The sequence below is a fragment of the Carlito syrichta genome, unplaced genomic scaffold (assembly GCF_000164805.1).
Source record: "Carlito syrichta isolate Samal-C Ts95f unplaced genomic scaffold, Tarsius_syrichta-2.0.1 Scaffold301835, whole genome shotgun sequence".
Classification (NCBI taxonomy): Eukaryota; Metazoa; Chordata; class Mammalia; order Primates; family Tarsiidae; genus Carlito; species Carlito syrichta.
This window is the reverse complement of record NW_007245931.1, coordinates 158,397-183,717: the sequence shown is the minus strand read 5'-3', so window position 1 is coordinate 183,717 and position 25,321 is coordinate 158,397. Positions and strand designations below refer to the sequence as shown.

General features: G+C 36.6%; 1 protein-coding gene across 2 annotated transcripts in view; it reads right to left on the bottom strand.

Annotated features, from left to right (window-relative positions):
* WDR19 (WD repeat domain 19) overlaps positions 1-25,321 on the bottom strand; it is a 110,234-nt gene that overhangs the window by 25,654 nt on the left and 59,259 nt on the right. For both annotated transcript variants that reach the window (XM_008055367.1, XM_008055368.2), the window contains 9 exons: positions 16,929-17,078; positions 13,073-13,220; positions 12,749-12,953; positions 9,778-9,937; positions 9,182-9,292; positions 7,092-7,201; positions 2,617-2,674; positions 187-327; positions 25-107 (listed from right to left, as the gene is read on the bottom strand). In XM_008055367.1, coding sequence (XP_008053558.1) covers positions 25-107; positions 187-327; positions 2,617-2,674; positions 7,092-7,201; positions 9,182-9,292; positions 9,778-9,937; positions 12,749-12,953; positions 13,073-13,220; positions 16,929-17,078 — 1,166 coding nt within the window. The remainder of the gene's footprint in view (positions 1-24; positions 108-186; positions 328-2,616; positions 2,675-7,091; positions 7,202-9,181; positions 9,293-9,777; positions 9,938-12,748; positions 12,954-13,072; positions 13,221-16,928; positions 17,079-25,321) is intronic.

Sequence of the window (25,321 nt, the reverse complement as noted above, 5' to 3'; positions counted from 1 at the left end):
AAAAAAATCATAGCCAATGCTTACCAGTTCTTACAGCGGATGTAAACAGATGCTGCTTTGTCATAGTAGTGACCTTTTTCATACAATTGGGCTGCTTCTGAAAATTGCTAAAATAATACAGGATTATTAAAATACAAAATTATTACGAGTAAGACCACATAAATATTAATGCAGAGAAAAGAAGACCTTCATATTCTCCAGTATGGCTCCACAGTCTCTTTTGAGGACCCTGCTGGGATGCTTGAGGGCTTGGTTAGCCCCTCGGCGTATGTCTCCCATCCTTATGGACATCTGAGCCACTCCAGCCAGACACACTTCATCGTGTTCCTGCAGTTATAAGGCAAACACTGACGCATCAGACTCTAACTTAACCTGACGTATCTCATCGCAAATGAGTCCGAAGGTTAGGATTTACTTTCACGGATCTTTTCAGGCAAGTCTCGTGATTTTGAAATAACACTGAGTCTTTTTATTTTATTTATTTGTTTTTTGAGTCGGAGTCTCACTCTGTCATCCAGGCTGGAGTGCAGTGGCATGATCATGGCCACCACAGCCTCGATCTGCTGGGTCGACCTTCTGCCTCAGCCTACCAAGGCATGTGCCACCACACCCAGCTAATCTTTTGCTTTATTGTAGAGATGAGGTCTTGCCAAGTTGCTCAGATTGGCCTTGAATCCCTGGGCTCAGGCAATCCTCTTGCCTCTGTCTCCCAAAGTGTTGGTATTAAAGGTGTGAGCTACTATACCTGCCCCTCGCCTTTTTTTTTTTTAACCCAGCTATTGCAAAGTTACATTTTTTTCTTCAGATGTCTAGATCATTCATGCTTAACACCAAATTTTTACTAAATGAACTAAAATAGATGCAGCCAAACAAAGAAGATGTCAGAAACTCAAGAGATCAACAAGTGAAGGATATGATCAGGTAATTCATTAAAAAAACAATTGGCCAATAAATAGGTAAAACATGTTCAACTTTACTAATAATCAAATGCATATTTAAAAAGAAGAAAAAGAAAAACCAGCCCAGACTTCATTGCTGCTATACAACATATTCATGTACCCAAAAACCATTTGTGCTCCCTAAAGCTACTGAAATAATAAAAAAAAGAAAAACTTTTTTTGCTTTTCAAATTGATAGAGATGAAACACCTGATAGGCTGGGCACGGTGGCCCATGCCTGTAATCCCAGCACTTTGAGAGGCAGAGGCTAGAAGACTGCCTGAGTCTAGGGCTTCAAGACCAGCCTGAGTAAACTGGCAAGACCTTGTCTCTTGCCAAAAAGATTTGCTAAAAAACTAGCGGGGCATGGTGGCATATGCCTATGGTTCCAGGTATTTGGAAGGCCGAGGCAGAAGGATCACCTGAGCCCAGCAGGTCGAGGCTGTGGTGGCTGTAAGTGTGCCACTGCACTCCAGTCTAGGTGACAGAGTGAGACTTCAACTCAAAAAAAACCCCCAAAAACCCCAAAACAAAACAAACAAACCAAAAAACACCTGATAACATCCAGTGTGGTTGAGAATGAGAAGCAAAAACTATCATACATGCACTGAGGATGAATTACAATTTCTCTTGGAGAGCAATTTAGCAGTATCAAAAATTAAAAGCCTACTCCATGACCCAGAAATCCCACTTATTAGAAAATATTCTTCAGAAATACTATCTTAGGAAGCTAAAGGTACATGTACTAGGTAGAATATTCATTGCAGTGTTTTTGATAACAGGAAAAAACCCCCACAAATATAATTCAATAAAGGAGGGAGTGGATGAAAAAATTATGGTACATCCAAACAGTGGGCTATGAGAAGTTCTTGAGAAAGATTCGTATGTACTGACTTGGAAAGTACTTGAAGAAAGCAAAATGCTGCTTTGCAGAGTGGATACTCAGCTGGTCTTTGCTATGTGAATGGAAATGGTTTCATTTTGGTTTAAAACAAATCCTTATTACATACATGCTTAGCAAGGATTCTGGATGGAAATGTACAAAATCACTACCAGTGGTTCCCATGAAAGGGCATAGATGGAGGAAAGAAAGCCAAACTCGCACTTTTCATGCTAACATGCTTTGGTGATTTTTCAAATTGGCTATAATGAGGTTGCATTACTTTTGTAATAAAAATGCTAGAAATAAAATAGAAAATAAAAGGAAAATCTTAGCTTTTTAAGCTAAAGTTCTGAGATGGAGAATACACAGTGGGCAATGCTTTCCAGGTTCCCTTAAAAGATACAGCATGAGAAATGAAATGGCAGGACACATTTTTATGGATTGGGAGTTCACCTTCAAAATGGTTATTGAGACTTAAAAAAAAAAAGCAAAAGAAATCACTTTATTAAAATCATAGCCTATAAATCAGAAGGGATAAAACCCTTACATATGACTTTAATTAGAAGATATTTAGTTTTCAACTTATCAGACTGATAAAAATATTGTCATCTTCAGTTTTTAAGAATTTAAAGTGTTTTGAACTGATTTAGCTATATCCTTGCAAAGTCGTTAATAAACTGAAAAAGGTCCACCTCCTAGATATTAAATACAATGCAAATAAGACCACAATTAAAAAAAAAAATGAACCTGAAAACAAACCCAAAGATAATTACACATATCCTTATTCAAGGTTACCTTATTATCACCTGTTATTCCTTTCTCATAATGAGCCAAAGCATTTACATAATCACCCCTGAAAGAAAAATCAGAGTGAATTTTAATACATATTTAAGAATATCATTTACATATACAAGACTTAAAAGATAATTTTTGTCACTGAGTTGCTTAAGTTCACAAGAGATGTGTTGCACAATAGATGCAGTCTTTCAAAGTGCAGTCCATCAGTATTTTGCTACTTTAAAAATAATTATTAAGCTGGATTATGCTATACTGTAAGGTACTTACTGTGTGATATGCTAGGCATTTTTGGGATCTACATTAATTTTATGGGCTACTTTTGGGTAATTATTTCCTTTAGAGTACAAAAGGATAGTCATGTGACCATAAAAAAAACCTATGTTTTCTCCAAAGGCCCAATATTTACAAGAAGAATATGTGTTGAGAGAATCTGCACTGCTGTCAATTTATTAAAGGGTAGAAATGGAGGAACACAGTGGGGATTACCATCTTGAGGGCCTTGGTTCTTACTCGGAGCAAAAGTAATATACATGATATAAACAATACTACTTCCTTCCCATGACTGATGCTAATGGGGGTCTGCATGTCCAGAAGACATACTTATTTCAATTTTTTTTCATTATTCCAGATACAATGAATCAGTGATTTGCCTAAGACCCTTTTTGAGGTCTTTTCTCTAAGAAACCAAACCATCTTCTCTAGATTAATCAACTCTGAAAAATGGCATTATGTAAAATCTATGTTATTGCTACTTTATCAGCTTAGTCAAGTTATTCAACTTCTCTAATGCTTCATCTACTGACGTACAAGAACATTTTTAGAAGAGAAGCTGTTCTGCTGACTGAGAACTCTGTTTTGGTCAGCCTAAGATTTCATGGTCAGCTACATTCCCAAGTAGAAAGTTCTAATATTTGGACCTGATTACATCAATGGAGCCAGGGATTTTTCCTGAAAACAGGAATGACGGCTCCCAATGATGGCTGCTTCTTAGGGAGCCTGAAGTTTTCCTTGGGCAAAGCAATTAAGACTTTGGAACTCTTGCTTTATTTTTATGTTATTTTAGCACAGTTGATGATTTGTCATTATTTTATTTTGAAGCTCTCACATGGATGTAGTGACTCATTGGTCTAACCCTAGGCTGGTGAGTTAAACCTCTCCCAGACTTGATAGGTTGGCCCCACTTTGATGTAATCAAGGTATTGAATGCATAATGAAACAGACTGTGGACACTGAGCACAGGCCTAGGGCCTTATGTGTCAAAATCAGCAGCCAGTGGCTACTCAGATATGTGATAATAATGAGATATACCTAGATTAGTTACTATTATCACAAGGAAATTTCTTCAGACTACTGGGAGCTGTGTTGTATGTCTAAGACTAGAGACCAAGGATCTACATACAAATTTCAATGGAAGCTTTGAGAATTGGTGGCTTCATGGCCGAGTGTCGACCAGAAAAGGATTAAACATCAACAACACAGAAGATTTCTCTTCTTTATCTTCTTTGTGTGGATTTATTTTTGATGGAAAATAAACTTCAAAACATTCTATGCATTGGTAAAGTGTTCGGTGATAACTTTTTATATATATATAATATATGGTCCAACACTGGTTGAAATTGTTATTATTTAATATGAAATATGTTACAATATTCTGTAAAAATTCTGAACTTCCAGACTTCTAATTCCTATATTTGCCTCTAAAACTTATCTACTATTGAAATCATGCTGTATGATGTATTATGAATATTAAAAATATTAAAAAATAGCCAACTAGAAAAATTTTGCTGTTCAATATGCATTCTTAAAAAGAGAAACAACAGATTTTTTTCCCTAAAACTATAAAAGTTCATTCCACAGTTAAAACATCTTAATAAAAATTTTCCCCTTAATAACTATTGTTTCTCATCAGGTGATAACTTGTTTTTGATCAGCTTCCATATTACCACACAATAAAGAAAATAATCTTGAATTTAGCACATTATGCTTTACCTAATTCTCATTATTATTATAGTACTAAACACATTATTCAGTTTAGCTGACTTTTTTTTCATCACAAGTGTCTTGATTTATATTCTGGCGTAAAAACTCTTTAATTTTGCTAACTACTATAGAATATTTACTTCTATCTGTTATTGTTCCATTAGAACATATTTTTATGACAAACTTAAACCCTAAACTATATTTGTTGACATTATATTCTTTTTTCTTTTTGAGTTGGAGTTTCACTCTGTCACCCAGGTTGGAGTGCAGTGGCATGCTCACTACCACCCCAGGGTCGACCTGCTGGGCTCTGGCAATCCTTCTGCCTCAGTCTTCCAAGTAGCCAGAACTACACGTGCGCACTACCATGCCCAGCTTATTTTTGATTTATTGTAGAGACAAGGTCTCACCAAGTTGTCCGGGTTGGTCTCGAATCTGCAGGCTTAGGCAATCGACTTGCCTCGGCCTCCCAAAGTGCCGGGATTACAGGCTGAGCCCTAGAGCTTGGCCGACATTATATACTTTATAATTTTATGTATGGCTCAGAATTAGGTTTGTCATTAGGAGAGTTAAAAAAATACTTCTTCCTTCACATCACTGTCATGTTAAAATCACAAATTTAATAAAATAATGATATTAGCAACATCTGTGTATTCATCAAGTTGCAATACATTAAATTAGGCACAGAGACTTTTGACTGACCTCAGTTCATTTGACTAAAAGGAGACAAAGTTTGAGCATTTGCCATAAAAGCTTCTGTTTTCCTGAAAGAAGTGCAAATCAAAGTCTTCTGCGTGGTCTGAGGGTTTACTGGGGTGCTTGTGCTCCCACAGGATGTGGTGGGCCATCTTTTCTTTTTAGCACAAAAGTTTTGCAGTCTAAGCCTAGTCATCTTCAGGATGCAGATGGAGGGACTTGCCAGGGCATGGGACTTGTCCTTGTTATGTACTAAGGTTCTAATATGTCCTCTTTTGAACATGGATTTACAAGGTGCAGAAATGTTGCAAATTAAGTCAAGACTGACTAAAAGGAAAGAAAATCTCCAAAAAGTTTTTATCTGTAGAAGACTTAAGACCAAGGAATCATGGTTAGAAATGGAGAGTATTTTTTGGTAGAATAATTTCTGCAACTCTAATTTGTGTATATTCTCAGGGAATCCAAAGCCCATATAAAAATAAAGCAGAACTATATATAAATGTTTTTTAAAAAAATTAAATGTTACAGTCATATTTTCTCTGATCAAAGATTAATATTTTTCCATATTTTAACATATTTAAATGCTGGGATATATCATATAATAAACAGATATATTGTATAATAAATGTCAAAAGAAACCACCCAGTTGTGACATGGCTGTCATTACACATACATGTGTGAACTGACATTTGCAAACAAATTGTTCATTTATTTTCTCTGTAGATATTTGCATTTGTAGCACTAACCATGGCTAAATGTGAACTTAAAACTGTATCCTAAATGCCTCTAAAATTAAACTTTCATGCAGCATTAAAATAAAAATGTATGGTCTGTCAATTAACACTACAGACAATTAAGATGATGTAGTAATCAAAGCACTAGAAAATTTCTCAGACTAGATCATGAAATTCCAAAGGTAGGAGAGAGTTGTGAAGTCTATTCATGCATCATAAAGGATTATTACTCAGGTACTGAATATCCTGTGAAAAGCTTCTGGCTTGACTTTCATCACTGTCTAATTTCATCCAAATGCAACTCAACTTAAAAAAGAAAAAACTGGCCGGGTTTGGTGGCTCAGTCTGTAATCCCAGCACTTTGAGAGGCCCATGTAAATGGATTGCCTGAGCCCGTGGGTTCGAGACCAGCTCAGGCAACTTGGAGAGACCTCATCTCTATAATAAATCAAAAATTAGCTGGGCATGGTAGCACGTGCCTGTAGTTCCGGCTACTTGGAAGGCTGAGGCGGAAGGACCGCCGGAGCCCAACAGGTTGATGCTGGGGTGGCCGTGAGTATGCCATGGCACTCCAGCCTGGGTGACCGAGTGAGACACCAACTCAAAAAAGAAAAAAAAAAAAACAAGACTACAATTTTAAGAAAATAGAAGATGAAGACCAAATCTCAATGCTTTCTACTATGTTTGGAATTACAGAGCAAATCTTCAAGGTGTTATTAAAAAGATCAGGATTATGAGCATCGGTTAGGAAAAGCAGCGAGTCACTCTGATGCTATGCATAACTGTTGATAGCCAAATGTGACTCAGGACAATTGTTAGACTCTAATGTAGAAATGGTTTAGACCCAGGCTTAGATTTTGATGCTGGAAACATAAAGTGGATAAATCATGGATAAGATATTATTAGTTAGAAAAAACATTTTTTGGATGTATAATAAATACAGCTGTTTTCCCCTAAAAAGAAATTATTATATCTATATAAGGCCTTATCATAAATGAAAGTTTAGAATCAAAGATATGCAGTAATTAGCTACTTACTGAAACATACAAAATGAGGACTTACGTGAATTCAAGTTGAATGGCATATTCTTTTGATATAAATGGTATCTGGTCTGGGGCCAAACGCTTTGCCAGTTGTAGAGCACTGTCCCAGTGCTGTAAATCCCTTCTCATCTGTTAAGAAGAGAAAGACCTTCATTTCAAATTCACTACATAGTGCCAGTTTAAAAAAGAGATTTAAACACTTTCTTTAAATAATGAAACTTGATCTTTACAAGGATAAGGTATTACTCTAGCATGCATTGTCAATGGGGGTGATGGAGCCCTGAAGGAGGCAAAAATCAGTTCTTGAGGGGGCAAAAAAACTCTTAGCTATTATGATGGTTTGTGGTCCTCCAAAACTCAATCCTACCTAACAAAATCGTATTCCTTAGTATTTAATTTTTCTCAGAAGGGAGAAATTAAACTAAATTAACCAACTGAATTAAAATTAAAATTTCTTTCTAGAGGGGTGATGATTTACAAAGTTGAGAAACACTTTACTACAGGAAGGAAATGTTTTTTCCTCTTAGAAAATCTGAAGCTATGTCACAACATGAATAGTAGCAAACATAAATAAGTTATAAATGTATCTTTCTTTCTGGTTCCTGTGGTCTTTTATCTGTGCCTGACACATAATTCCAAATACAATGTAATCATTAAAGAATTTTTTAAAAGTCACTCCTCACTTTATTTACACTTGTAAAGAATTAATAATAATTGATATTTTTCAAGTGTTATTGTCAGCCAGAATTGTTCTAGGCCATTAACCTATTGATTTTTCACAACTACCCTTTTGCAATGATCTTTTCTTGTACCCATTTTAGAGATCCAGAGACTGAGGAAAGAGAAGCTAGTTTTGTATATAAGGTTGTATAGCTAGTACATGGTGGAGCCGGGTGGTTTGGCTCTGTCTCTGAACTCTTCACCTTGCTAACTCATCAGCCTTCAAAGTGAGGTTAAGGAATAATCACCCCTCTCCATTCTCAAGCCTTCACCTCAAATCCCTTTCAAGTCTAGTGGCACATGACAAGTGCCCATCTAAATGCAGAAGGCCTAAGATGGTGTCCTTGCCCCCACACATCACAGCCATAGTCCCACTCAGTGGAGACCCATCCCAGTCTGAAAACTTCACCAAGTGTCCCCAGGTATTTGCAATTAATACAAAATTAATTTAGCCCACCAAAAATTTAAAATGAGAATTTGCTGTAGACCAATTTAAGGAAAGTTGTGAGATTAATAACAAGCATGTTTTTAAAATAATTTCTTTCACATAGTTGTAGAAATGCCAGTTTCAACATTACTAATTCCAATAGCCAACATTTCTTTGTCTTTTGTATTGACCAGGCCCTTTACTAAAGGATCTAATTCTCACTTTAAAATCTTGAGGACTGTCCTGCAGGCTAGATGCTGTTATTCCTACTTTAAGGAAGCAGGTCTAGGGTCCAGAAAGGTTAAAAACCTTGTCTAAGGTTACACAGAGGTGGGATTTGAACCCAGATGTGCCCGACTAAAGTCCTTGCTCCTAATCGCTATTCTATGTTGCCATAGCATAGCTCCCTTCTTCCCTGCCCTAAACCAGGTCCTTCCTCTGTTCTAGTCCCTCTCCCGCACCGCTCACGTACAGGACACCAGTGATGGTACACCAGTCCTTAGCTCACCTCTTAATACATGTAAGAGAATTTCATGCAATAAGTAATACATGTGCCTCTGTTTTCCCATCTGGATAATAGAAAAAATAATGGTACTATTGCATAGAATTATTGTGAGGGTTAAATGAGTTAACATATGCCAAGTGCTTAGAAAAGTGTCTGGCACATGTAAGTACTGGATGAATGGTGGATATGTGTTTGTAAGTGTTTCTCGAAATTATACAATCTTTTCTCTTTGTACACAGTTAGAGTTTAACTCATCTGGTAATGTTACAACCCATGCCTTTTATACCTCCACAGAATGCAGAATAAAAATACTTTTGAAGTTAATGAGTACTCAAGGGTTCAGAAAACTGAAGCACTGAAATGCTTCAGGCAGCAGGTGGTTCTGGGGCTGAGACACTGCAGCTCTCCAGAGGGGTCCCCTCCTTGGCACGTTCCCTCCATGCCACTTGCTGCATACCTCCAGGGCAGCCACAGGACAGCTGGACGCGAGGTACAGGTCCTGAGCCAGGTTGAAATCACCAGTAAACATGGCAAGGTGTCCTGCCAAGAGACTGTAGTCCTCTACTCCCTACAAATAAAATCAGTTTTGATGAGAAGAAACACAAAGCTTTTTTTTTTGAGTCAGAGTCTCACTCAGTCACCCAGGTTGGAATATAGCAGCATGATCTTGGCCACTGCAGCCTCGACCTGCTGGGCTCAGGTGATCCTTTTTCCTCAACCTCCCGAGTAGCTGGAAGTACAGACACACGCCACCACACCTGGTTAATTTTTTGATTTATTGTAGAGATGAGGTCTCTCCATGTTGCCCATGCTGGTCTCAAACTCAGGCAATCCTCTTGTGTTGGTCTCCCAAAGGGCTAGGATTACAGGCGTGAGCTACCATGCCTGGCCAAAAGTTTAACTTTTTAAAAAAGGCCTTCTGCATAGGAAGTGATCATGTTCTATCAATCCACTTGTTCATGGGTTAGGTAAAAATTAACTCTAGAAATTTAAAATATTTGAATAAATAGCATGTAAATCTTAACCTGGTGATTCCCATAAAATGCCATTTACCATTATTTGTTCCAAGGACATCACCATGCCAACATCTCCAACTGTACGATAAACACGGATGGCAAACTCCACTTCCATGTGATATAGACACGCTCTCGCCAACTCGCTCCAGGCAGCCTGATCATTAAGAAGCTTGCACATTTCCCAAGCATCAGAAAACCTGGAATTTGGGTACAGAAGCTCAATCAGATAGCTCTCTGCTTGCCACGTGTCAGGCAATTTTCAGACTGCACATAATCTCATATCGTGCCCTAGGTCAACTTTGCAAAACAATTCATGCACAAGTAATAAAAAAATACTTAAACTTTCCTTTGTTTTTATAAAGATAATGTTTTTCTTGAATTTTTAAAATTAATATGAATCTACTCTCTGTAATGAGCCCCCTCAATTAACAGCTAAACAACAAATTCTATTTATTGATTTTTTGTTTTATTTCACACACATGAAATTTTAATTCTCACCTGTCTAACAACATTAGTGCTCTATTTCCATGAATTCAGAAGTTTGTTTTTTTCTTTTCTTTTCATTAGAGTCAGGGTCTCAGACTGTTGCCCAGGTTGGCACAATCACAGTGGACCACCGCCTCCAGCTCCTGGGCTCAAGCGAACCTTCTGCCTCAGGCTCCCAAATAGCTGGGACTACAGGCGTGTGTAACCACACCTGGTTAATTTTTAAACTTTTGTAAAGATGAGGTTTAGCTATGTTGTCCAGACTGGTCTTGAACTCCTGGCAATCCTCCTACTTCTGCCTCCCAAAGGGCTGGGATTACAGGTGAGAACCACCACGCCCAGCCTAAATTCAGAAGTTTTAAACAGGGGTCAGCAAACCATGGCCTGCAGACCAAATCCAGTCAACTGCCTGTTTTTGTTAATAAAGTTTGAGTGGAACAGTCATTCCTCAGCCCACTCATTTATGGGTTGTCTAGGGCTGCTTTCACACTACAATAGCTGCTTTAGTAGCTGCCACAGAGCCCTATGGCCATTAAACCCTAAGATGTATGCCATTTGACCCATAATAGAAAAAGTTTGCTGGACTTTGATTTAAAATATGGACATAAATGCCAATTAAGCTTTTTTGTGAAACCTTTATATAAGTGAATATATCACATCTAGCCATCCATTCATCTATCTGTTTTTTTTTATCCTATGCACATTTACTGAGCTCCTACGAAGTGCTTAGACTCAAGATACAAAAATCAAACACATGGTCACTGTTCCTTAAGGCAGTTAAGTTATAATTGGGGAAGGTGGAAGAGAAAGATAAGTAAACAAACTGCTATTATATAGTATGATTGAAGTAACTGAGAGCTTCTGATATGTGAATCTTTGTGCTGAGTCTTTTGCATAAACTTTCACTGGGTTACCCTAACATCCCTATCCACAAAGTATTATTGTCATTTCTCCTTTATAGATGAGGAAAGAGAGGCTTAGAGACCCCACATCTTTTTTGTTTGTTTGTTTTGAGTTGGTGTCTTATTCCGTCACTCAGGCTGGATGTGAGGTACAATTCAGGGTTAGGTGTACAAATGTTTATTATTCAGGTACCCTTGTTGATGAGGCGGGCCCTCCTTCCCCTGGCAATTTCCCTCAACTGTCAATCCCACCCCACCTCCCCTGGCAGTTCCCCACTACTGCCAATTCCTTTCTTATAATATTATGATAATTGTTCAAGGTCTACTTATGAGTGAGAACATATGGTACTCTGTTGTTTCTGTGATAGATCACTGAGTATGATAGACTCTTAAATCCTTCCTAGTTGCTGCAAAATCCATATGTTTGTTCTTCTTTATGGCTGTGTAATATTCCATTATGTATATGTACCACTTTTTTTAAATCCAGTTCAGCTTCGATGGGCAGCATGGTTGGTTCCATGTTTTTGCTATTATAAATAGAGCTGCAACAAACATGCGTGTGCAGGTATCTTTATGATAGAATGATTTGAGTTCCTCTGGGTATGTTTCCAATAGGGGAATTGCTGGGTCATATGGAAGGTCAATTTCTAGCTCTTTCAGCAATCACCACACATACTGTCTTCCAAAGAGGTTGCACTAGTTTGCAATCTCACTAGCAGTGTGGAAGTGTTCCTTTTTCTCCGCATTCTCGCCAGCATCTGTTGCTGTTTGTTGTATTAATGATGGCCATTCTTATTGGGGTTAGGTGGCATTTCAATGTGGTTTTGATTTGCATTTTTCCGATGATTAGTGAGGCTGAGCACTTTTTTGTCTGTTGGCTGCCCGTATATCTTCTTTTGAGAAGTATCTACTCCGTCTTTTGCCCACTTTTAATGGGGCTGTTTGTTTTTTTCCCTTCAAAGTGTTTGAGTTCCTTATAGATCCTAGATGTTAGGGCTTTGTCAGAGATATAGTTGGCAAATATTTTTTCACATTCTGTGGGCTGTCTCCTTGTTCTCTTGATGGTTTCTTTTGCTTTGTAGAAGTTTGTCAGTTTGATGAGGTCCCAACTTGTCTGTCTCATCTCCTATGGCATGGGCACTTGGGGTTTTGATCAGGAATTGGTCGCCAGTTCCAATTTCCATAAGGGTGTCACCTGTATTTTCTAAGACTCTTATAGTTTGAGGTTTTATGCTTAGGTCTTACATCAAAGCAATTAAGAGAAAGAAGCAGAAAAAGAAAATCTTAAGCAAGGCAAAAGTTCTATCAAACTTCATTATGATGAAATCAAGATGCTGCTGAATTAGTCAGGTTTATTAGCATTCCATAGTAACTGGGCTACTTGGGTACTTAGAAGCCTTTCTGTTCTGAAGGGCTTTTCTTGTAATAAATTACCCATAACAATAACACCTGACAAAAGTACCTCCTTTAGAATTTATATATGTTTTCATATCCCTTATCTTGTCTGAGTCTCATAATAACCCTCTGAAATAAACAAGATAAGTAGTATGACCTCCATTTACTTAACAGGATTTGACCTTTAAAATCACAAAAGCAAATGTGAAGTGTTTGGAACCCTACCTTTTTAGCATTAAAGTCTGTGCGAGGAGTTGTCTCAGCTCATCAGGCCCCTTGTCTTTTAAGCTGTCGAGGAAGCCGTGGGTGCTGAGGTAGATGCTATTTATTTTTCCGCTCTGTGTCTGGCAGGTCAGCTCTCCATTGTGCAGCAGCAAAGGTTTATGAGAGAAGGGAACCTTGGTGCTACCAGCCAAAATAACCTTGGAACCTATATTATAAAACAGATATCTTAACGTGAAAGCTAATGTTTAGCACAAACATCAGAAAGGGATGTTTTAACTTCATTGCAATGAAACTTCATTTAACAACAAATGTGCAAAAAAGTACCTTGTATGGTGTCCTTGTGAAAGACATAAGTGTACACTTTATCATCATCGTAAGCAATAAATACACCTTTATCCATCGGCCAGTTTTCCCAAAGAACACCTTTTATGGTTGGTGAAAAATCTGGAATCTCATAGGTAGCACCATTAACCTACAAAACACGATTTATAGATCTGTCTCAAGTCTGCACTTAAATGGTTATTGTTTGCCTTGGTAGGAGCCTGTTTGCAGCCCTAGTTGGCATCCCCTACCAACTCATATTCAACCTGACACCACTCCAACCACAACAGAAAGGAAAGTTTCTTTTCCTATTCCTATACTGAGTCTGGCTTGAAAAAACTAAAGTTATTTGGCAAAGCAAGGGTTTTATCCAAAATCTGGTGAAATTATAGGAAAAATGACAAGTCTAGACACAAAACTTCAGGTTAAAAAAAATTAAAGCTTCTTAAGACAGAAATTTAAGCTATGAACATGCTTGTGTTTAGAAAGTTTTCAATAATACTGAGTATTCAATAACATGGGTATTAAGAAACTAATTAATTCACATATGGTGGTAATAAATTACATTGGGGATGCTTTATTTAAAAAATGTTCTCTAAAGTACATTCCAACAAACATAAATAGGCAACCATCCCACAGTATCCATGGGTGATTTGTTCTAGAACCCCCTGCGGATACCAAAATCTATAGATGCTCAAATCCCTGATATAAAATGGTGTAGTACTTGTGTATAACCTATGCACATCCTATTCTTTAGATCATCTCTAGATTACTTATAACACCAAGTACAACATAAACTATGTAAACATAAACAATTGTTATATAGTATTGTTCAGGGAATACAGATAAGAAAAAAGTCTGTACATGTTCAGTACAGATGTAACCATCCTTTCTTTCCCCCTAGATATTGTTGATTCATGGTTGGTTTAATCTATGGATGCAGGACACCAGAGATATGAGAGATGACTGTATTACTTTTTTTTTTGAGAGACGGGGTCTCACTGTGTTACATAGGCTGGTCCCAAACTCCTAGCCTCAAGCGATCCTCCTGCCTCCCAAGTGCTATAATTACAGGTGTGAGCCACTGTGTCCAGCCTGATTGTACTATTATAGCTATATAAACTATTTAAAAAAACACACATATTTGGCTGGGCACGGTGTAATCATACCCGGGCACGCCTGTAACCCTAACCCTTTGGGAGTCAGAGACAAGAGGACTGGCTAAGCCCACGGGTTTGAGATCATCTTGGGCAACATGGGGAGACCTCATCTCTACAGCAAATCAGAAAAAAAAAATTAGCTGGGTGTGGTGGCACACATCAATAGTTCCAGCTATATGGAACTCTGAGCCTACCAGGGCTGAGGCCAAGAGGGCCATGACCATGCCATTGCACTGCAGCCTGGGTGACATTGAGACTTTTACTTGAAAAGAAAAAAAAAATCAATCCACACAACACCTGTAGACTCAGGTAGACAGGCTAAACAGGGAACTGAGACATATCTGCCTCCTTCCTACTCTATTTTCCTCTCAAAGTAAGAATGAAATCTAAAATTCCTACAAATAGTAACTAATACTACAAAGCTGTGTTGTCCAATACAGCAGTAGCTATTATAATATTCACATGTAGTTCCTGAGCACTGAAACATACCTACTGCAAAGTGAGATGTGTATAAATAGAAACTACACACTGAATCTCAAAGAATTAACTGAAAAGAATGCAAAACATCTCATTAATAATTTTGCATACGATTACATATTGAAATGATAATACTGGGTTAAGTTAAATAAACTAGAATTAATTTCACCTGCTTTTTTTTCACTTTTAAAAAAGTGGCTTGTAGAAAATTTTAAATTACGTTATGTGGTTCACATTATATTTCCATTGGAAAGTGTTGCTTACAAGGCATTGTAACTAATTACCACATTTAATTCCAACTTTACACCCTACAAGTCAGGTACTATTATTATTCCCATTTTGCAGATGAAACTGAGGCACAAAAAAATCTGCTAAAAGTCACACAGCTAATACATTTAAAGAACCAGGATTCAAACCTAGGCAGTCTGGCTCCTGCATCAATGCTCCTAACTACTGTGCTATACTGATTCTCAGTTTGTATGGATGAGCCACTGGACTGGTGCCAGAATTTTTTTTTTTTAAAGGATAACCATTTGTTGAGTACTTATGTGGCAAACACTGTACTAAAAGTTTTCGTGCATCATCCATTTAATTTTCATCCAACAATCCTAAAGTAGGAACTAGAACTGTCTCCATTTTAGATGTATGCATAAACTGGAAATCCAGTCAAGTGAGAGTTCTTTACCAGAAAGTATCAAGAAAAACAGAACTGTAAAAGGAGAAAGAAAAGATAATGGTACCATCTTCTTTAGGGTTGGCCTTACCCTATAGCCTTTCCCTAGAGGTCATATCCCATTTCTGACATTAACTCCTGACAGATACCTGACTTCTCCTCCTATCCTCTGGTATATCCTGTCTAAGCAGCAGTTCCTACCTGTGGTGAACCACACAGGGGAAGCAAGGCAGCTCTAATTAGGATCCTGTTATGGAAAGGAAACCTGTCCAAGATTGAATTTCTGTATGAAGTAGAAGGACACAAGGTTATCATTATATTTATGTCATTCTTCCTCATTTGTTTTGTGATTGGAAGAGTAATGGGTTGAGTAAGAAATAGTGAATTAAGAATTTGGCATAAATAATCCAGGCATGCTGTGGAAGCCTGTTACAGTTGTCAAAGACAGAAAGAAAGAAAAAAGATAAGAGAAAGGAGAAGGAAGAAAGAGAGGGCAGGCAGAAGAAGGAAGTGAGTCTTCTTATTAATAGAAGTGCAGTAGTGAGAGGAAAATTGTCTTCATTGAGTGGATACCAGAGCAAAACACAGGCACCTGGGGAACAGCATTAAGGAAGGGTCCAAGAGCAGTTGTGGGCTATGTGAATTGGACCAAGGACATACGAAATCATTAACTGGATATCAAAAGTAAATAAAAAATCCAAGTATAGTAAATGATGTAAGTACAACATCTCAATTTTTCTAAATCTATTTTCAAAATAGCTAAGGATGTTTAAAAACAGGAGTAACTGACTTTTAAAACATGTCCATTTATTTTCAGTCATCTAACATAAAAATACCTTTTCCAGGCTGGGTTTGGTGGCTCAGCCTGCAATCCCAGCACTTTGGGAGGCCGAGGCGAGTGGATTGCCTGAGTGTGCGGGTTCGAGACCGGCCCAGGCAACTTGGTGAGACCTCGTCTCTACAATAAATAAAAAATTAGCCAGGTGTGGTAGTGCACACCTGTAGTTCCGGCTACTTGGAAGGCTGAGGTGGAAGGATTGCCAGACCCCAGCAGGTAGCCATGAGTGTGCTGTCGCACTATAGCCTGGGTGACAGAATGAGACTCCAACTCAAAAATAATAATAATACAACAAAATAAAACATTTTCCTTGTTTTCAGGATCTTTAAGAAAAGAGGAAAATTAGCCGAGGCGGGCAGAAAGAACAGGGTTAAACCCCACCTCTGAAAAGAGAAGTTACATACAGGAAGATACCCTGTAATTACTGCAGCGTGCAGGGCATAAGGTTGAAAGTAGTATAGAATAGAATAATTATTTTCCCTGTTAAAAATCTCTGTGGGAGTACCACTGTGAAAAATTGCAGAATAATGGAAAATGTTTTCTTCAGATAGTTATGAAAATCTATCACAAACATGATATCATGAAGACAACAGCAAAGAACAACAATCTTGGGTATTGTTTACAATAAAATTTTATATATCATTTAAAAACACTTCCTTCTTTTATTGCATATTTTTTAAAAATAAGCACTTAAAAATTTTCTAGACTTACTGGACAGTAGACAAATCCATCACTTTTTTCATCAATGAAAACTAATCTGGTCCCATTTGGGTCAGGAAAAATCTTCTTCACACCAACAGGATGCCGATAATCATTAACAAATTGCCAGTCTTCAATGTAGAAATACTGAATGATACCAGTCTAAAAAGAAAAATCCAGTCATGAAAATATAAGAGGTGGTCAAGAAAATACTGAATTTCAAGATTTAAGTTAAACATATTTCCTAATTTTAAGAAAAAGAGGTCATATTTTGATGAAGAAAGAATCTAAAAATAATTAGTGTGCATGAAAGGTACAGATCCAAAAAATAAATGCACATGTCTATTAATTAACAGTCTGTTAATTCTAATATTCTCAGTGATATTAAAGCAGTATTGATTTTTAGATTTCCTACTTGCTGGAAATATGCTTACTGTTTACAAGTAACTGATAAATATGCTATTTCAAATGTTTTGCTGTTAATGAATAGATAAATAAGAAAATCAATTCTAAGATTAAAAACAAAAACTACCTAATACTATCACTTTTATTTTTATATGTTAGCAATGAACATGTAGACAACAACATAAAAAATACAATGCCACTTACAATTACTCAAAAAATGAAACACTTGGATGTAAATTTAGCAAAACATGCAAAGGACTTGTCTGCTGAAAACTACAAATGCTAATGAAAGAAATCAAAATCTTAAATAAATGGAGAGGTATACTTTGTTCATGGATTGGAAGAATAAACATAGCAAACATGTTAATTATCCCCAACTGATGTAAAGGTTTAACATCATTTTAGTAAAAATCTCAAGAAGATTTTTGTAGACATAGACAAGATTATAAATATATATGGAATAGCAAAGGAACTAGAAGAGCTAAAATAATTTTGAAAATACAGAATAAAGTGGGAAATTAGTGTACTCAATTTCAAGGTTTTCTTTTTTATTGCTACAGAAATCAAGACCGCGTGGTGTTGGTGGAAAGATAGACACATAGATCAATGGAACAAAATATAGAAGGCAGACATAAATACAGATATGCCCAACTTATTCTTTTTCCTATTTTTAAGATGCCTGTACTTTTATTTTTTAATTAATAACTTCATTGATATAATTTACATACCATACAATTCACCTTCTTAAAGCAAACAACTCCATAGTCTTTAGTATATTCCCAGAGTTGTGGAACACTTGATCACAATCAATTTTAAAATATTTCATCACCTCAAAAAGACACTCCACTTGGCAGTCAATCCAGTTGCCCTTCAATGGGTGAATGGTTAAACAGACTGGAATGGCCATATCACAGAATACTACTTAGCAATAAAAGAAAGGAACTTTGATACACACAACATGGATGCATCTCCAGAGACGTGAGCTGAGTAAAAAGAAGCCAATCCCAAATGGCTGCATATTGGTATAATTCCATTTATATAACATTACTGAAATGTCATGATTACAGAAATGGAGAACAGATGATTTGATTCCAGGGGTTAAGGATGGGGTAGGGGAAAGAGAGGAGTGGTGTGGGTATAAAACAGCAACCAGAGGGACCATGTGGTGGCAAAGTGTTCTGTATGCTAGCTCTATTGATGTCAATACCTTGGCTGCGATACTGTACTATAAAGTTACCTTAGAGTAAACTAGGTAAAGTGTACCTGGTATTGTTTCTTACAAGTGCATGTGAATTTACAAAATTCTCAAAATAAAAAGGTTCATTAAAACAAAAACACATTGCAACATTTTGGATTTCTATTCAGGCCAAGATGGATTAAGACATTGGACTTACTTTCCCAACCCAAACAACCAAAAATAATAGACAAAATGCACGAAACAATAGTTTTTAAGAGACTGGAATTAGGTAACAAAGGACAATGATCTCTGAGAGATGGGAAACAAACAAGGTGAATACTATGGTTGCTTCAACTTATTTTAAGCCAATGCAAGGACCAGGAGTTATGGAGCTAGAACTGAGAGTCCAGGGAGAACGAAGTGGCTAGGGTTTGCAGGGCAGAGTTGTAGAGAGGAGAAAGCTGCAGGTAGAACTTTGAAGATCTGCAGGTTGTCCACTTGACTCTTCAGTATCTTCAGTCCATGGATCTGAGAAAACTACTAAGGCCAGGGAAAGAACCTCACCAAAGAGTAAACACTGACTGGCCTCACTGGCTGGGAATAGTGACTGTTGCCAATGGCCAGACAGGAAAAACACAGAATTCAGAGGACACTGGGTAGAGGACTCAGGAAAATCTTGCATCAGGAGGGGGAAATAACTGGCAAAAACTGAGCACTGTTTCACATGTGCCAAACAAATCATAAAAAGAAAACCCAAGAGTCAAACTATTTCAAATAAATAAACTGTATCCCAGAACAAAGTCCAAAAATATTTTTAGGAGTACAAAAATATCCAGCACCCTTAAAGGTAAATTACAAGTATGCAGGAAAATATGACTCATAATATAGAGAATAATTAATCAATCAAAACTGACCCAGAACTGACTCAAATATTTTAATTAGCAGATAAAGTCACTAAAGGTTATTTTAACTGTATATAGCATGTTTTAAAAGTTCATTGCAGACAAGGAATATATTTAAAAGACCCAACAGATCGTCCACAGATGAAAATCTCCATGTCTAAAATGAAAAATACATGGGATGAAATTAATGGTAGATTAGACATGATAGAAAAAAAAACTAGTAAGTTTGAAAATACAGCAGTAGAAACTAAGAATAAAAATTCTGAAACTCTTAAGAGTATCAGTTTTCTTTGGCTTTGCAGAAGCTTGTCAGTTTAATAAGGTCCCATTTGTCTATCTTCTCTCTTAAGTCCTGTGGGTTTCGGGTTTTATACAGGAATTGGATGCCAGTTCCGATTTCCATGAGAGTATTTCCTTCCTTTTCTAAGGTTCTTATGGTTTGAGGTTTTACATTTAGGTCTCTGATCCATTTGGAGTTAACCTTTGTGCATGGGGATAGATAGGGGTCCTGTTTCAAACATCATTGTACACCTAACCCTTAACTGTACCCCACAAAACCATAATAAAAAATACTGATTAATGAAAAAAAAAAAAGAAATTATACAAATAAATTATACAAATAAATGGAAAGATATTTCATGTTAAAAAAAAAAAAGAGTATCAGTTTTGGGACAGCTTTAAGCAGTATAATATATGTGTAATTGGATTCTCTGAAACTGGGAGCAAAAGGGGGAAAATAGTTGAAATAATAGTTGAAAATGTTCCAAATTTGATTAAAATTGTAAGATCCAGCAGTCCAACAACTCCAAGAACAAGAAACGTGAAGAAAATGACATCAGGACACATTACTAATCAGATTGCTCAAAACCCGTGATAAAGACAACATTTTAAAAGCAGACAGAGAAAAAGACAGATTACACACAGAGGAACAAGATAAGAATGATGAATTTTTTTTTTTTTTTGAGTTGGAGTCTCACTTTGTCACCCAGGCTAGAGTGCAGTGGCACGCTCACGGCCACTGCAGCCTCGAACTGCTGGGCTCAGGCGATCCTTCCACCTCAGCTTTCCAAGTAGCTGGAACTACAGAAGCGCACTACCACACCTGCCTAATTTTTTAATTTATTGTAGTGACAAGGTCTTGCCAAGTTGTCCGGGCTGGTCTTGAACCCCTGGGCTCAGGCAGGATGACAGATTTTTTTGGAAATGATGCAAGCAAGTAGTCAGTGGGGCAACAACATTAATGTACTGAAAGAAAAAAATGGCTAGCCTAGGATTCTATACCTTGCAAAAATATCTTTCAAAAAGGAAGGTAAGATAAGGATGTTTTCAGGCACAAAAGCTACAAGAATTCATTATCAGTAGACCTGTACAATAAATAATGATAAAGGTAGTCCTTTAGGCAGAAGGAAAAGATACCAACTGGAAATATGAATCTATACAATGGAACTAAGGAGACCAAAAATGGCAAATATATATATTTCTTATTATTGAAATATCTTTATAATGATTTTTAAACAAAATTAATAAAAGGTATTATGGGGTTCACAATATCTATAAAATGGAAGACAATTACACTAAGGTTGGAACAGGAAAAATGGACATATACTATTCTAGGATTCTAAAAGTAAACATTAAGTGGAAAATCTCTCTTAAAGGTACACTGTGATAAGGTGAACATAAAATTCCCACTAAACTAACAAAGCGATGTAGTTTATAAGTCAACAAATAATAATTTTAAAAAATAGTCCAAAAGAAGGGAAAAGAGGAATAAAAAGGCAACATAGAACAGATGGAACAAATAAAAACAAAAAGCAAGATGACAGATTCAAGCCTAAACATATAGAGAATTCTGCTATATTAGAGGTGTAAATTCCCCAGCTGAAAGTCAGGAGGTCATCAGATTCTGAGATCCAATTATACATTATGAATAAGAAGAACATTTTACATATAAAGATACAAATACATTACAAATAAAAGAATGAGAAAAAAATATACTAGAATAATATTCCAAAAAACTGGAAGGGCTATATATTAATACCAGACAAAATAGATTTCAGAGAAAAAACTATTTCCTGAGATTTTAAAAGATCATTCAAAAAGATAAAGGGGCTAATTTATCAAGAAAACATAAAATCCTAAATGGTTATGAATCGATATATGTAAATAAAAACACTGATAGAACTGCAAAGACAAAAGATGAATCCACAACTGTAGTCAGGAGTTTTCAATACCCCTTTCTCAATAATTGATAGAACAAATAGATATAAAATTAGAAAGAGCATAGAAGTTTTGGACATTATCAACCAACTTGATCTATTTGACATTCTAGAACAGCATACATCTTCTTTCCAAGTACCAAAGGAACAACTATCAAATAGATCATATTCTGTACCATAAAATAAATCTCACAATCTTAAAAGGATGCAAGTCATACAAAATATATTCACTAACTATGAAAGAAATCAGAAATCAGCAATAGAAAGATCTCTGAAAAAACTCAATTGTTTGAAAACTCACCAAAACACACTATAAATAACTTATAGATAAAAGAAGAACTCAAAAAGGACATTATAAAGTCTTTTGAACTGAATGAAAATAAAACACAACATATAAGAATTTATGGGATGCCATGAAAGAAGTTGTGGGGGAAATTTCTAGCACTAAAGGACTATATGAGAAAAGAAGAATGGTCTCAACTCAATAAAATCAGCTTCTGTTTTAAGAAATGAGAAAAAGAACAAATTAAAACCAAAATAAACAGGAGAAAGGAAATAAAGATTAGAGCAGAAATCAATGAAATAGAAAACAGGAAAACAATAGAAAAAAATCAGTGATACAAAAAGCTGTTTCTTTGGAAAAAATATCAACAAAATAGATAAACCTCTAGGTAGACAAGTCAGGAAAAAAAGAAACAATCACCAATTATCAGGAATGATATAGTTGATATTGTTACATATTCTACAAATAGTAAAAAGATAATAAGGAATATTATAAATAATTTTATGTCTATACATTTGATAGATGAATGGATAAATTTGCTGAAACACATAAACTACCAAATCTTACTGATAAAGAAACAACTTGAATAGCTTGGTATCTATGAAAGCAATTGAATCTGTAGTTTAAAATTCCTTCTACAAAGAAAACTCCAGGCCTGATGTAGGGAAAAAGTGCCACCAGAGCACTGAGGTAACTGAGGCTACCATGCAATATCCCACAGGCCACAGAGGCAAGGCTCACTGCTGACTCACCCAGGCCTGGCAGGAGCACGGCAACACAGGTAACCTTGCAAAAAGCTGTCACAGTCACTTCTCATCCCCCCTCTATCTTGTTCACTGAAATGGTTTCTTATCTGCTTCCCTGATGCATGGGACTGTTTAGTTTGCCCTCTGTAGGATATAGTTGAAGGGTATAAACTGCCTGGTCACAATTCAGTGGCTACTCCACAATAGAGTGATCCATTGTCCAGAAAGGCATTGGCCCTTCCAGTCTAGTGTCATACTGAGGGTCTCAAGATGTGGGGAGTTGACAGAATGCTCATCTTGCTTTTGCTATCTATGTATTTGGGTCTGTTGTCTCCTTACTGAACGAAATCTATGGGAAACTGAACTCAGGAACTGCTTGATCACTTGGCAGGCTTCATTGGTAAATTCTATTTAAACATTTAAGAAAAAAATAATGCTAACTCTAATAAACTCTTGTAAAAAAAAATTGAAAAAGACTCATTCTATGAAGCCAGCATTACCCTGATACCAAAACGAGAAAAAGGCATTAATAGGCATTCTCTGATATCCTTGGGAAACTGGTTCCAGAACCTCCCCCTTCTCCCACAGACACTAAAATCCAAGACTGCTCAAGTCCCTTACATAAGTGGGGTAGTATTTGCATGTAACCCATGCACTTTTCCCCATGTACTTTATATCATCTCTAGATTATTTATAATACCTAGTACAACATAAATGCCATGAAAATAGTTACACTGTATTGATTTTTATTTGTATTATTTGTATTTTTTACATTTTGATCTGCTGAAAATGTTGTTTGAATTTGCAGATGCAAAACCTGCAGATACAGATGGCCGAATGTATAAGAAAAGTAGACCAATATCCCTCATGAACACAGCTGCAAAAATTCCAATCAAAATTTTAGAAAATTAAGTTAACAATATATACAAAGGAGAATACATCATGATCAAGTGAGGGTTATCCCAGGAATGCAGGGTTGGCTTAACATTTTCAATGCTATTCACAAATTATAAACAAACTAAAAAAGAAAAACTATGTGATCATTTCTATGAATGGAGAAAAAACATTTTATAAAATCTAACACCCAGAAAAACCCTCAGAAAACTAGTAATAGAAGAGAACTTCCGAAACCCAATAACAAACATCTGTAAAAACTCTGCAGCTAACATCATAATTAACAGTCAACAACAAGAAGAAGATACCTATGTCTTGCCAGTGCAGTCAGGCAAGGAAGAGAATAAAAGGATGTAAGTTGGAAAGAAAGAAGTAAAACTATCTTTATTCACAGATAACATAATTATAGAAAATCTAATAAAATCTACAAAAAAGCTACTAGAACTAATGAGTTTAGCTAGGTTGCAGTATATCAGATCAATATACAAAAATCGGTTGCATTTTTATACGTTAGGATTTTTTTTTTTTTTGAGTCAGAGCCTCGCTGTCATCCAGCTCACTGTAGCCTCGATCTCCTGGGCTCAGGCAATCCTTCTGCTTCAGCCTCCTGAGGAGCTGGGACTATGGGTGTACGCCACCATATCTGACAAATTTTTAAAACTTTTTTGTAGAAATGAGGTCTTGCTGTGTTGCCCAAGCTGGTCTTAAACTCCTGGCCTCAAATAATCCTCCTGCCTTGGCCTCCCAAAGTGCTGGGATTAAAGGCATAGCCAACATGCCTGGCCAGAAAAAATATTTTTTAAGAAAATATTTTTGTATAGCTGCACAATGTGTTTATGTTTTAAACTAAGTGTTATTATAAGAGAGTAAAAATGTTTAAAAATTACTTCTAAAGTCAGGAGGGAGTGAGGTAAGGGTTGAAAAACTACCCACTGGGTACCACGTCCATCACTCGAGTGATGGGCTCAGTAGATACTCAAGTCAATGATCACATAATAGACCTTTGTAACAAACCTGCAGGTGTACTCCTAGGATCTAAAAAATAAATAAATATTTTAAGAAAATGTAAAAGTTTATAAAGTAAAAAAGTTTCAGTGAGTTAAGGTTAATTTATTCTCAAAGAAGTAATTTAAAAAAATAAATTTGGTGTAGCCTAAGTGTACAGTGCTTATCAAGTCTTCAGCCGGGTCCAATAATGCCCTAGGCCTTCACATTCACTCACCACTCACTCACTGATTCACTCTGAGCAACTTCCAGTCCTGCGAGCTCCATTCATGGTAAGTGCCCTACACGGGTGTTCCATTTTGAATCTTACACTGTATATTTTACTGTACCTCTTCTATATTTAGATCCACAAATACGTCCATTGTGGTACATTTGCCTACCATATTCAGTACAGCAATATGCCATATAGGTTTAGAGTCTAAGAACAATAGACTATACCTTATAGCCTAGGTGTGTAGTAGGCTATACCATCTAGGTTCGGGTAAGTACATTCTGATGTTCACACAATGACAAAATTGCCTAAGGACCATTTCTCAGAACTGTTAAGTGATACATGAATGTATGTAATTAATCACAGATAACCCCATTAAGGAAAAAAACAACTGGTAGGTGAAAGGAATATGACCAAGATCACAAAGTGAAAATTAAAAATTCCCTATGCTCTATCTTAAAGAAGATGCTAGGCCGGGTTTGGTGGCTCAGCCTGTAATCCCGCAGTTTGGGAGGCCGAGGTGAGTGGATTGCCTGAGCCCATGGGTTCAAGACCCGCCTGGGCAA